This window comes from Camelus ferus, chromosome 8 (assembly GCF_009834535.1).
Source record: "Camelus ferus isolate YT-003-E chromosome 8, BCGSAC_Cfer_1.0, whole genome shotgun sequence".
NCBI lineage: Eukaryota > Metazoa > Chordata > Mammalia > Artiodactyla > Camelidae > Camelus > Camelus ferus.
In genome coordinates, this window is record NC_045703.1 from 44,551,050 (window position 1) to 44,563,651 (window position 12,602).

The 12,602-nt window shown below is 35.4% G+C and overlaps 1 protein-coding gene across 2 annotated transcripts in view; it reads left to right on the top strand.

The window, feature by feature from the left end:
• Positions 1–12,602, top strand: part of LAMA2 (laminin subunit alpha 2) — a 516,055-nt gene that overhangs the window by 223,086 nt on the left and 280,367 nt on the right. For both annotated transcript variants that reach the window (XM_032484891.1, XM_032484892.1), the window contains exons 11-12: positions 3,868–4,008; positions 6,634–6,807. In XM_032484891.1, the coding sequence (XP_032340782.1) occupies positions 3,868–4,008; positions 6,634–6,807 (315 nt within the window). The remainder of the gene's footprint in view (positions 1–3,867; positions 4,009–6,633; positions 6,808–12,602) is intronic.

Here is a 12,602-nt window from a genome sequence, read left to right on the forward strand (position 1 = left end):
CGCAAACTTTGGGATAACATCTTTTTCTCTCAACCTTGTGGCTGAGCTGTCTTATTTTCCTTCAAGGAGTTGGAGCACTTTGGTGATAAATCTGGTGTTAGATCCAGAGCATGTACTCAGTATCCCTCTTAGGGCAGTGACTTCTTACTGCACTGTGCTGTATTTATTTGTCCATACTCTTACTTGCTTTGCTATAATGCTCTTGAGAGCATTTTTTTATATCCCCTCTGGCATTTCATGTAATGCCTTGTATGCAGTAGCTCAGCTATGACTTGGTGAATGAATAACAGTAGAGACTAAAGAAACTATGAGAAATAATATACAGAGCATTTATTAATAATTTGATATTGATAGTAAAGAAAATTAAAGTATTCAAATAACCTACCCATAAAGCAAATGGTTCATTCTCATTCTCAAGCTGAAAAAGAATTAGGAATACAATCAGAGACTGCTTCATAGGTGACAGTTGTTGATAAGTCACAGATAAGTTTTGGGAAAGCATTTATACTCCTGGAAACCCATAGACAGAATTGAGACCCAAGCTGCCAAGATGGTGTGTTTTAGCAGACTACTAGAAGGTGGGGGACCTCTGTCTCTGTGAAGGTACAATGAAAGTCCTGGAACACCATGCTTCTGTGTTTGAATCGCACCACTCTAAAACATCTGAAATATGTTAAATATTAAACTATACTGTTCTCTAGTTATCATTGTTTTAAAACAAATATATTTTAAGAGAACTCTAGAAACACAATCCTTAAATAAGAAATTACTTATATATATACTCTCTCAAGGGAAATTAGGAAACGAAAAAGGAAGTAGAACCTGATATAACTAATTAATTCTATACATATTGACACATGTCCAGAAAGCAGAGTTCTGGTGAGTTAATAAGATGTTCTCCCCAATTCTTCATTTTCCTACCAGCCTCAAAATGCTCTTTAACCAGTCCATAAGGACACGCATATAAGTAAGTATGCTATCCACCATATTTATTATTTAGTGTTGGCTTAATATTTGACTGTGGTAGACCTTGAGAAAAATCAGAACCAAGAACATTTGAATTGAATGACCCTAGCTCAATCTGATTACAAGCTATATTCACTAAAGAAAAAGCATGGTATAGACATGGTATACAAAGACACTCTAATCAGGCAAGATATTACAAGGATTTACAGGTTACCTCTCAGGAGCTGGTCAAGTGACAGTCTTCAATTTAGAATGTGTAGCCTTTGAGTACTCCAAGCCCACTGAACTAACCCTTTACTGCATCATATAGTATTGAAAGATTTCTTTGTTACAGAGTCTCACATTTCATGAACATGTTACCTGCTATTGCCAGCTTAAGTGCCTCAAGTATAGTTCTGTTGATTTATCTCCTGCTCAATAACTTTTAATGACTTAGTCAATTCCTAAGGGACAAGACCCATATCTCTTAGGGTAACCTTAAAGATATGTAATATGAGGTCAGGGGCCCTGAAACCTAAGTACCAAATGAACTTTCTAGCATACAGGAAATATTGAGTACATTTGTTTTGAAAGAGTAAATAATGAATGGACATGCTATTATTGAATTATTTCTTATTCCCAATATCTTTGCTAACATAGGTCTCTATTCAGAATAGTCTCCTCCAACAGGTCAAATTTTTACACCATGCTCCAAGGTTTAGGTCAAATTCCACTTCTGTCATAAAGCCTTCTCAAGCCTTCATAGCAGAACCTAGCCCTTTCTCCCCTATGTTCCCAGAATTAGTTTCTGAGATGCACTTTTCATGTTCCACCTTGCAGTATAGTTGCTTGTAAATCTGTCTTTGTACCCAACTCTAGATGTTGGCTTTTAAAGACAGAGACCTTGACTCACACATCTTTATAGTCCCTAAAATTTCTACCCTAATGTGATTCTTCAGTTTATTAAATTAAGTTGAATATGGCAATTATTTAATCATAATTTTTTTCAGGGTTATGTTACCAGGCGAAAATGTAACTAATGTCTAAAAGTTACTAATTGTTGAATTTAGTCTGAATCTCAGAAAAATGGTATTACAAGCTTTCAAATTAGAGTAAATGAAAGTAGATTAGACCAAGCACATAAGAACACAGTGTACCAGGACAGCTGTACTGTGTTCTCAAAGGGATAAGCTAAATTATAATTATTATAGATATGTTTCATCTTTCCTGCCTGTGCACTCTTCTGAAGATGCTCTCAACTTCAGGGTTTTGGGGATTCATCACCATAGGTCTGAAATTAGTTTGATTAGTTTTGCTGACATCTAGCATCTCAAAAAGTCTGAAATTTACCTTAGAAATAAAAACTAGCAAGAATATCAGTGGCAGTCATTCAATTTGTGTACATACTAGGATAGTAAATTATGACATGTCAAATGGGTCTAGAGACATCTCTTTGTTTAGGCTCCAGACAATGTAGAAATGGTTGAGGTTGTAAATAGGTCATAGAAATTAAGAGTTCAAAAGTAAATTTCAAATGAATTATTCTCTTGGATACAAGGAGAACTTTATTTGTTCATTCTTACAAATTTCTGTATTTTTTCATGCTATTGTTCTCTCCTCTTCTACTTTCCCCCTATGTTCTCAGATTGTATCACTCTTATCTTCTGCTCAATCTTGGTTTATTCAAAAATGTTTTTATGAAACATCTACTAGGTGCATAGCACTTCTTTATGCATGCAAAACACAACTACCAAGAGATTCACTTAAACTTAATAAAATTTCATTAAGTTAGTACCCAGTGTTGTACCAGGAACCCTGTCATTTCCTGGTACTTTAAAGGTAAGACAGGGTTTCTACCTCTGAATAGTTTATGATATATAGCCAGAGAGAATAATCTTAGAAGATAGAGCAATACTTTTTGTGGTTATAATAGAGCAATGTATAAAGGGCTATGGTAACACCCTTGAGAGACAAATTAGTTTTTTAAGGAAAAGGAAAGCTTCAGAGTTGAAGTAATAAGTAAATTCAAGGAAAAGGGAATGTGGAGCAAATTCATGTGTAAGAAATATTGAGAATCTGTTTCCTGGGAGGTAGGGAACTTTCATTTAGACATTGGTCAAGATTAACCATTCTTTAAATTGAGACATTACACCCTTCCAAGTTTTTCATTATATAGTCAGCTTTCCCTGGCTTGAATCCACATTATAGGTCTACCTATAAACAAATAATTTTTCAGTATATTGAGCCTAGGATTAATGAAACCAATCTGGAGAGCAGTCACCGAATGAGAATTATTTTTCCTATAATATTGCTATATAATTAACTGGCTATACCAATGTGTTGGAGGAAACACTGTGAAAATTGACCAGGGAAAACTTTCCTCCTTTTCTACTGCGTCTCATCAGGGAAATAATATGACTGTTCGCTCCAGTTTCTCTACTGGTCAGGTTCTTATGCTTGCTTCAAAGACATGTATTTTTCATATTTTAATGTGAAAAGTATTTTTACCATCTGCATAATACCAATGTTCTATTACACATCCATGTATTAGCATAATATCTTTCATTTTATCGTTTATCATGCATTCTAAGAGGAAGAAGTTCCCCAACATAGTACAGTAAGCAGTAAACTAAAAGTCTTATTTATTGCTGTATTTATCATGACATTTACTCTGGACTCTTGACATCGATGAAGATCAAATTGTAACTTTTACCGCGGTAGGTTAGAATCCAATATTCTTTCCTGTCAGTGTGACTAGTTAGGACAGGATATAGCTTAATAAGAAGCTTTTGAGAAGTTTTTAAAAAATATCATTATACTTTAAATAAGGTGGAGAGGTAAAATGAAGAATATATGGCATATATTTTTCTTCAACAGAAATAGAGAAAATTCTCCATTTTGAATCCACCTCTCTATTTACAGGAAAATGTCGAAGGAGGAGATTGTAGTCGCTGCAAATCCGGCTTCTTCAATTTGCAAGAGGATAATCACAAGGGTTGTGACGAGTGTTTTTGTTCAGGGCTTTCCAACAGATGTCAGAGCTCCTACTGGACCTACGGCAATGTAAGCAACAGCCTTTGACTCCTACGTCTGCTCCACGGGGCTTCTTGCTATTGTTGTCTTTCTCTAAGAAACCAAAAAAATTGTTCTTTCTTGTAGTGAGCTTCTACTTAAAGGTATCATGAAGAAGTGATGGAATTTTCTTTCAAATGCTATTTGTGTCTCTTTGACAAAAGCCTTTAAGGTTTTATTGGTACCAGTGTGTAGACTGGAACCTCTTGGAGTAAGCCAACACCATCCTTTTCAGTATCCATGACTAGTAGGTGAAGTGGTAATGGAGTTAATGTTGTTTTAGCCTCAAGGGATTCAACAGAAAAAAACATCAGATTGTGATATGAACTACATATTTCACTCACCAGTGTTTTTGGTACACACTTTAAGAAGAACTCCTTTAACATCTATATACGTCATACATATTACCCACCAGCCTTTAGTTGCCAGGACCCCTTCTTTATTAAAAGGACACAGTAAATTTGAACAATACCTTTATTCTTAATTGATTTCAAAAGGTTTAAATTATGACCTGTTTAGTAGTTACTGGTGTATTCCTCCTCTAAAATAAACATAAACATGTTGTTTACCTTCCTTCCTCTACTGCCCGTCACACTCCCTCTGCCTTTTCAACCCTTCACAGATGGTAGTTTGTCTCCTTTATAGAAGAGGTAAGAGAGGAGAATGAGACCTTTGGGGAATTTCGAATAGCTTGCTTGACAGCACTTAAGGGTACAGGGTGGCAGGAAACAGGCTGAAGAAAGAGAAACCTAAAGAGGGAATGAGACACTATACCATATAGGGTTGAGTTTGCTAAGAAGTTGGGTCCTTATCCTTGGAGAGTCATTGAAGGATTTTAGCAGAGGAATGATATGATCAAAGTTGTGTATTACAAAGATCACTATTTTAGTAAACTGTCTTCCAAACACTGCTCCTGCCTTTCAATTTTAATCAGCTAATTAATCCTTAATACAGCTATGAAATATTTTTTGCTGCCTGTACTGCCTTTAAGTCAAGTCTGGAATATTATGAGTAGTTTCTTTTTTCTTTTTTTCCTATGGTTTAATTTTTTTTGTTGAGTTATACTCAGTTTACAATGTTGTGTCAATTTCCAGTGTAGAGCACACATTTTCAGTTACACATGAGCATACATACATTCATTGTCACATTCTTTTTCACCATGAGCTACTACAAGATCTTGTGTATATTTCCCTGTGCTATACAGTGTAATCTTGTTTATCTATTCTGTATATACCTGTCAGTCTCTACAAATTTCGAACTCCCAGTCTGTCCTGTTGAAATATTATGAGTAGTTTCTGATTATACTCTCATATCTAAATTTCAATCTGTACATACTTGATCATAGGCATTACTTTTGGAGCAGATTTCATAGAACCAACAGCAAATTGACATCTAGTCTAACTTCCTCCTTTTGTTTGTAGAGTCTCACCTCACCCTCTAGATTGCCCCATTAATGTGCTTAAGTTTTATGGCTAGCAGAGGAGCCAAGGTGGCACCCAGCCTTGTTCTTCAGAAACTAGGTCCAATGATATTTGCATTTCAGTAAGTCTTCTGGAATGAACTTCCTCTGAATCTCACTGGGCTGTCTCAGAATGCCTGATGCATGACATTGGAAAGGGAAGAAAAGAAAGTAATGTGTGTTTTGTTGGCTGGCTGTCCAAAAAGCTTGACCTGGTCTCCCTTTTGACCAGGGCAGTCCCAGCAATTCCACAGCTTTGGGAGATATAGAATCAAATGATCTCTACATGAAGACATTTAAAAAAATGTCATCCTCATATTATTACCATTGCATTTCTGCTCCCCATCACCCACAACACTGAGCAGCTCACACACATCTGGGGGGTCCCTGATAACCACAAACCGCAGTGTTCCGTGTTTTGTCCTGACTAGGTAGGATGGTTTGAATTAGAATTGTAGCCGTATGCCCACCTATGGCTGGAGTATAAACATGGAAAAGCAAATCATCATGTATTCCCTAATTCCTCCTTAAAGGCTCTTTCCTTTTCTGGGTCACGGATCTTGGCTAGGAGTTCCTACAACTCTTCTGACCTTATGGAGGGAAATAGGTACAGTATTGTGAGCTGGTGGATTTAAATGTCCTTAAGCCTCAAAGTTGAAATTTAAATACGTGGAAAGGAAGGAAACACTGAATGAAAAGCCACCTTTCATATCTTATTTTTTTTCTTCCTCTGCTTTATAAATACATATGTAACACCTTTTGAAATAATTCTTTTCATAAGCAACAGGAAATTACTAGTGGAGTAAAAAATACAAAATTCAAAGTTCAGCTGTTTGATAATTTATATAACATCATGTGTAATTTTGAATAAGTTTCCATTTTTGAGAAAGAAGTATTTGGAATCATAATTTTTCAAAAAGCATTCTAAAAACAGGTTACTATATAGTACCAACTAAATTCCTAGAAACATCAAGGAAAAAAACGAGTACCTACAATAGAGTATCTATGATAAGTTTAATGATATTCACAACTTTCATATTTTTCTAAACTTTAATAGCTTTTTTTAATTAAAAAGAAAATGAACGCTTCAGGAATATGAAAGAGAAGAGAAGTGGATTTGTTTTCCTAAGTAAGGATGATTGTATGTTTCCTTTAAGATACAAGACATGAGTGGCTGGTATCTGACTGACATTTCTGGCCGCGTGCGAGTGGCTCCTCAGCGTGATGACTTAGATCCACCTCAGCAGATCAGCTTCAGCAGCCTGGAGGCCAGAGGAGCCCTGCCACAGGACTACTACTGGAGCGCGCCAGCTCCATACCTGGGAAACAAAGTAAGTCCAGACGGTGTTCCTTCTTGCTACTTTGCTTTAATTGATCAATAAGGTGAGTGGGTTTTATTTAGTCTTTCTTTAAAGGAAGGTAAGATCAAGTATATACTGTCTTGGATTGTTGGAAGCAACTGAGTCAGATTACATTGGACATTTCCACCCTGCCCCCTCGGTCATGGCATCCCTACTTCATACAGCTCTACATAGTTGCTGTTCTGTGTCAAATTTTTGAATGAACAAATAAATTAGTGAAGCCTCTAGGGCATTTTTTTTGCAGAAAAATTATAGATATTAAAAGAAATATAGATATTAAAAAGGTATGTTTTCTGTAATAACTTTTTCTAGAGTTGTCTATGGTGGAATACTTAGTGAAGTTTTTCTCATCTGTTTCTATTTCATTTCAAAACTGATTTGCAAGAGAGCTACTTTTCCTACCTTGTCTGGATGTTAATTGGAAATGAAATTTATTACATAACTAATTTAATACTTGCCATGAAGCTTATATAAACACCATATTTCCTGGAGCTCAGAAAGAGAATTACCCTAAAAGAAGTGTCAGATTGAAAGCACACGTTTGTTTTAAAACCCACTCACACACGTATAAAAACATACACAGATAAACAAATGTAGCAATTTCAGAAATGCAGGTGCTTTTCCCCTCCTTGTTGTGGATTAACTGTATCTAGATAGTTGCCGTGGCTTTTTTCCTTTTGTTTTATTTTGTTAAACAATTTATTGGAAACAAAATTTGGTATAGTCATTCTGAATGGGAATACCTGCTTGTTCTGTGGAATTTAATACATCAGGTAACAGTTAAATTCCCTAATCACACCAGAAATTGTGACGGTCACAGAAACATCCCTTAGCAAATTGATTCTATTTAAGCCTAGTTTTCACCCAAAAAAGTAAAGTGTTACTCTTGAAGAAATCTTCATTGATTACACAGATAAAAATATATTAATAGTGATCCTCTTGCATGGCATGTGAATATTACGATAGAGAAACTTACTAGTCCATATGAATGGGAACTGATGGCTTCAGCTGATTGAAAAAAATTTTAATTTATGGCCTGTTTCTTACTTTCATAGGGTTCTAAATGCCATTATGAAAAATGTTTAAATGAATAAAACAGGTTTTCAGTGAATATGTATTTTTAAAGAGACAGTGTATGTTGCATAAAATTTTCTAGGTGTAATAAAACTAATTAAATTTTCACTTCAAAGCCCTATAACAAGAAGTCATTCTATCCTGTTCTATTTAGGAACTTCCTGAATCCCTGACAAGAATGAAATAGCACATGCAACTTGAATGTCTGCAGCTTAAAATTGCAAGAAAAAAAAAACAAACAAACCAAAAAAAAACCTAAAAAACAAAACCCCATAAACTGTCTTTTTTTTTTTTTTTTTTTCTTCCTGCTCTGAGGAGTTTAAAGAAGAGCCATGGGTCAAAATTGGATCGGTTTCAAAAGTCTTACTTTTCTTATAGTGTTGAAATTTACTTAAAGATAGTTTTTTTTTTTTAATAGACTATTCTTTGCCATATTTTCCATCATTTCTTCTTTGGTCATATGCTTTTTCTTTCCGTTGGCTGAAAATCAAAGTGACAGAAGGAAAGCAAGCAAATGGGATATTAAATAGCATCAGAGCAAAGAATTTGGACATCCTGTTCCTGGTTGTTGGTTCCCAAAGATAACTTCCCTTATCCTGGCTGAACTGCTTCTTGTAACCACCCACAATGAAGCACTTCATATCCCCCACAGATTATTTTCACATCAAAAAGCTGTGCTTGCCTGTGCTTCAGTTTCCATTCAGTGAACAAAATAATGGTAACGGGGTGTGCAAATTGTTTGAATATGGAAGACATTTTTTAATGTAATGTGGAAACCCTTGGTGGTTTACTGTCAGATTTCTTAGTATGAATGAAACAATTCGCCTTAATAACTGAACCATATAAATTTTTGATACTACAATAATACTGCAAGCTCTCACAAATTACCACAGTACATCTTAACTGTCATGTCACATCATGTAAATTATAGTCATGATGACATGCTTAGCTTGGTTGATTTAATATCTTGCTAAGGAAATGGAAAATTGTAGGTCCTTGTTTATAAATCCAATAAAGCCACTTTTCTAAATAGTTGAGGCTAAGTTCTTTACTAGTAATTGCTGTTCGAATCAGAGTCGTTGCCAGAATCTGACAGAAACACTAGTACATCTGCTTAGATACTGAATTTCATTTGCATCCATGACCAGGAAGCTGCAGGTACATAATCCCTCCTCTGCTTTTTTTAGTGTTAATTCCTAAGTTGAAAAAATATTTATTAGGTGCTATTAGCTTTTTCTAAATGTTTACATAACCGATTTGAAAACATTTTCCAAGTTACTTGGTTATAAGTCTACTTCTAACAGAAGGGAGATGTGTTGTGCGTATTCTGTTATAATGAAACTGCCACATGCCAGTCGTCCTTTTTTGGGGGAACCTAGCCCCAAATAATAAAACTGCTCTCACTTAGGATACACTTTACTAACATAGAGCCCTGCCTGATTGTTATTAAACTCAAGAAACACTAGCCAGTTTAGCAAAGGAATACTTTTTATCCTAAGAAACATATTTATCAACTACAGTTCTTTGCGGAGTAATGAGGAATATATAAGTGAATATGGTTGTGTGTGTGGGTAATAGATGAGGCCTAGAAAAAGTCGACACATTTTTTATACCGTTCATTTAAAAGATTTCCATGATCTTCTTGTCGAATGCCAAGTTTGTGTGCCCAACACACAGTGAGGCCAAACAAACCAAAATGTCAGAGTTTGGAGCTAAGCAAGGTTTACTGCAGGGACGAGCAAAGAAAATGGGGCAGCTCATGCTTGAAAGACCCAAACTCCTCAATGGTTTCAGGGAAGCATGTTTAAAGGCAAGGTGAGGGAGGGGAGTTGCAGGGTGTGTGATCAGCTTGTGCACAATTCTCTGGTTAATAGTGAACAAACATGGTGGTGTCACAGGGGTTAACATTATTAGTCCTCAGGCTCCAGTAGGTCTGGGGGCTTTGTGCTCATGGTCATCAAGTAGTCAACTCCTTACATTTGGTGAAAGTTTTAGTATCTTTAAAACAACTCAGAAAATGTGCATCAGATACTTGGTACTTTAGGGAGGAACTAAAGATTCTCTGACAGTCATATGGCTGATTTACTGTTTAAATTCTTACCAGTTCTCCTGTACCCGATGGTTATTTTTGTCACTTCATGTTCACATCCTTTCAATCATTAATTCTTGAGCCAGGCTTTTGTGACTCAGGAGGGCCTGGGAGACTACAGCTTTTCTGCAGGCAAGAGGCAGGCAGAGGACATGGGGAGAGGGGTCTGTCCTAGGAAGGCCCCACAGGGTCTTGCTGGGTTAGTCTCGACTATGAGTTAATTCCTCAACAGCAATCTTGAAAATGTTTTTTTTTCCCTCATACGTGAGTATTTAGCACAATTGTCACAATCAAGTGTTAATTCCCCACCCCCACTCCATTCTAGATATTCAGAGAATTATGTGAGGCATCCATAGAACTCTACTAGGCAGCGGTCTTATTTTCAAAATGCTTTGCACATGTTAATGCCTGGTTTTAGGGCATTTGTTTAAGCGTGGAACTAGGCAGGAACAAAAGAACTAGAGGGAGTCATGCTGATTTGCATCAGTCTACAGCTATTCAGAAACAGTTTGAGTATTTCAGAGTTGGAATAATTTACTGGTTTAGTAAACTAAATGCTATTGGAACGCTGAACTAGTCATTTACTTAAGGTTACCCTAGTGGTCTGAAATAGATAGTGCAGCTTCCAAAAGCAATTCACTTCCCGTCTGTAAAGTTCCCTGAGGATCTGGCTTTGGCCTGACTACTGTTCCCGCGTTACCATTAAGGTTTGCAGTTTTGTCTCTGAGCATTACTAAATTAATCTCATGTGATTTGGTCTTTATAAAACAATGCTTATTTTCTACAACATTATACTGTCTTTCTGTTTCTAGCTCGGAGAAGCTTTTAAATTGTTTCATGCAGTTGCCAAGAATACCTGTAGTTCAGCTTAAGATGTAAGTGATAAGTCTGCTAAAGAAATAGCATCTGATTCTGAAAGTAATCTCTTGTATTTCTTTGTTGTGCTTGTTTGACTTTTAGTTCTACCTCTCAGATCCCAAATTAAACCTATTGATTTAAAGGAGACTGATGTTTGAGATTTATAGGACAGGATAGTTCTTGTCACATAAAAGGAGCTCAACAAATACTTTGTGATTAACGCTACATATTTTACTACAACAACAAAATAGTTTTGATTGGATTGCTCAGAAATGACTTTTTTGAAAGAGCTGATCCTTTTTTTTAACTTTTTATTATGGACTACTTTTTAAAAAATACATTTTGGGGGGGGTGGTAATTAGGTTTACTTATTTATTTACTTCTAGAGGAGGTACCAGGGATTGAACCCAGGGCCTTGTGTATACTAAGCTTGCACTCAGTGCTTGAGCTGTACCCTCCCCCTTAGAAATGACTCTTGAGATAGAGTTTATGTTAGAACTGAAAGATGATTTCAATCTTGGTTAAAAAAGTTAAAAACTCACTAATAAGCATGATCTACTCTCTTTTTAGCAACATAATTTATATTTATGACTTCTTTGCTCCAAATTCCTCAAAATTGTTCAAAAGTAAAGGTCAGAACTTCTCCCTCATCCTTAACATCCTCCAATTTAAGTGTTGGATTAAATAGATTAATTAAGAATGCATTATATATGTGGAGAATGGCATGGCCGTAAAAGTAATAGGATAAATCAACCATGATTGAATTTTTATTCCATAAATCAGATCATTTAAAAATTGATTTGGTAATGAAGTAGTACCCAGAAGAAGATTTGTTGTGAAGAATAACCATATGAATTGTTAAGGGTAAATGAGGAAACATATTTATCTAGAAATAAACAAACAAAAAAACTCAAGAACTCATTTATTGCCCGGAACTCATTACTACCCAAAATTAGCCCACCTGTGAGGACTCAGTCAAACATAAAAATCTCTCAATTTTACCCATTCTTTTCATAGTATTATCCTCATAGTTTTCCTAATAAAATTTATAAAGACATTTTAATGTTGCAAATTATTATATAAAATAACATTTTCATATTCATATGCATTATTCTGTTTACAGTGCCTTATAATAAAGTACAGTGGGAACAAAGATCAGTTTTTAAAGTTGATCAACTGAACAGGTACTAAATAGGGGAATATTCAGTCTAACAACAATTTGGTGGGAAAAAGTAAGGAGTTCACTTAACAGTATTTTCAGTCTGAGTTGATTTTGTGCTATGGTTGCAAACAAAACTAATGTAATCTAGGCTACATTGGTGAGAATTTACTGGCCATGTCAAGGGAGGTAAGGGTTATACATATTCTGCACAAAGCAGGTCACCTAAAGTATTCAACTTTCTTGTGAATTTCTGTTTTCATCTATGTTAAGATATATTACCAAGTCATCAGCTAACAAACCTAAATAAACCAACTAGTAAGAGATAGAACCAAGATTGGAATTCAGATATTTCTAGCTCTTTCTAATTAATCATTTTTTCATTTAATTATGTTTATTAATTCTTGTAAGGCATACTTAGCTTTGGAATAGAGATCTTTGAGCCACTTAGCCAAAAGAAAGCTTAAGAAAGAATCCAGTAAAGACATGAATTTATACAAATGCAAATTAAGAAAACCTAAAACGAATATCAGTAAAGAGGACACGAAAACAAAAACTTATTTTTATAAAGATTACAAGCTCTAG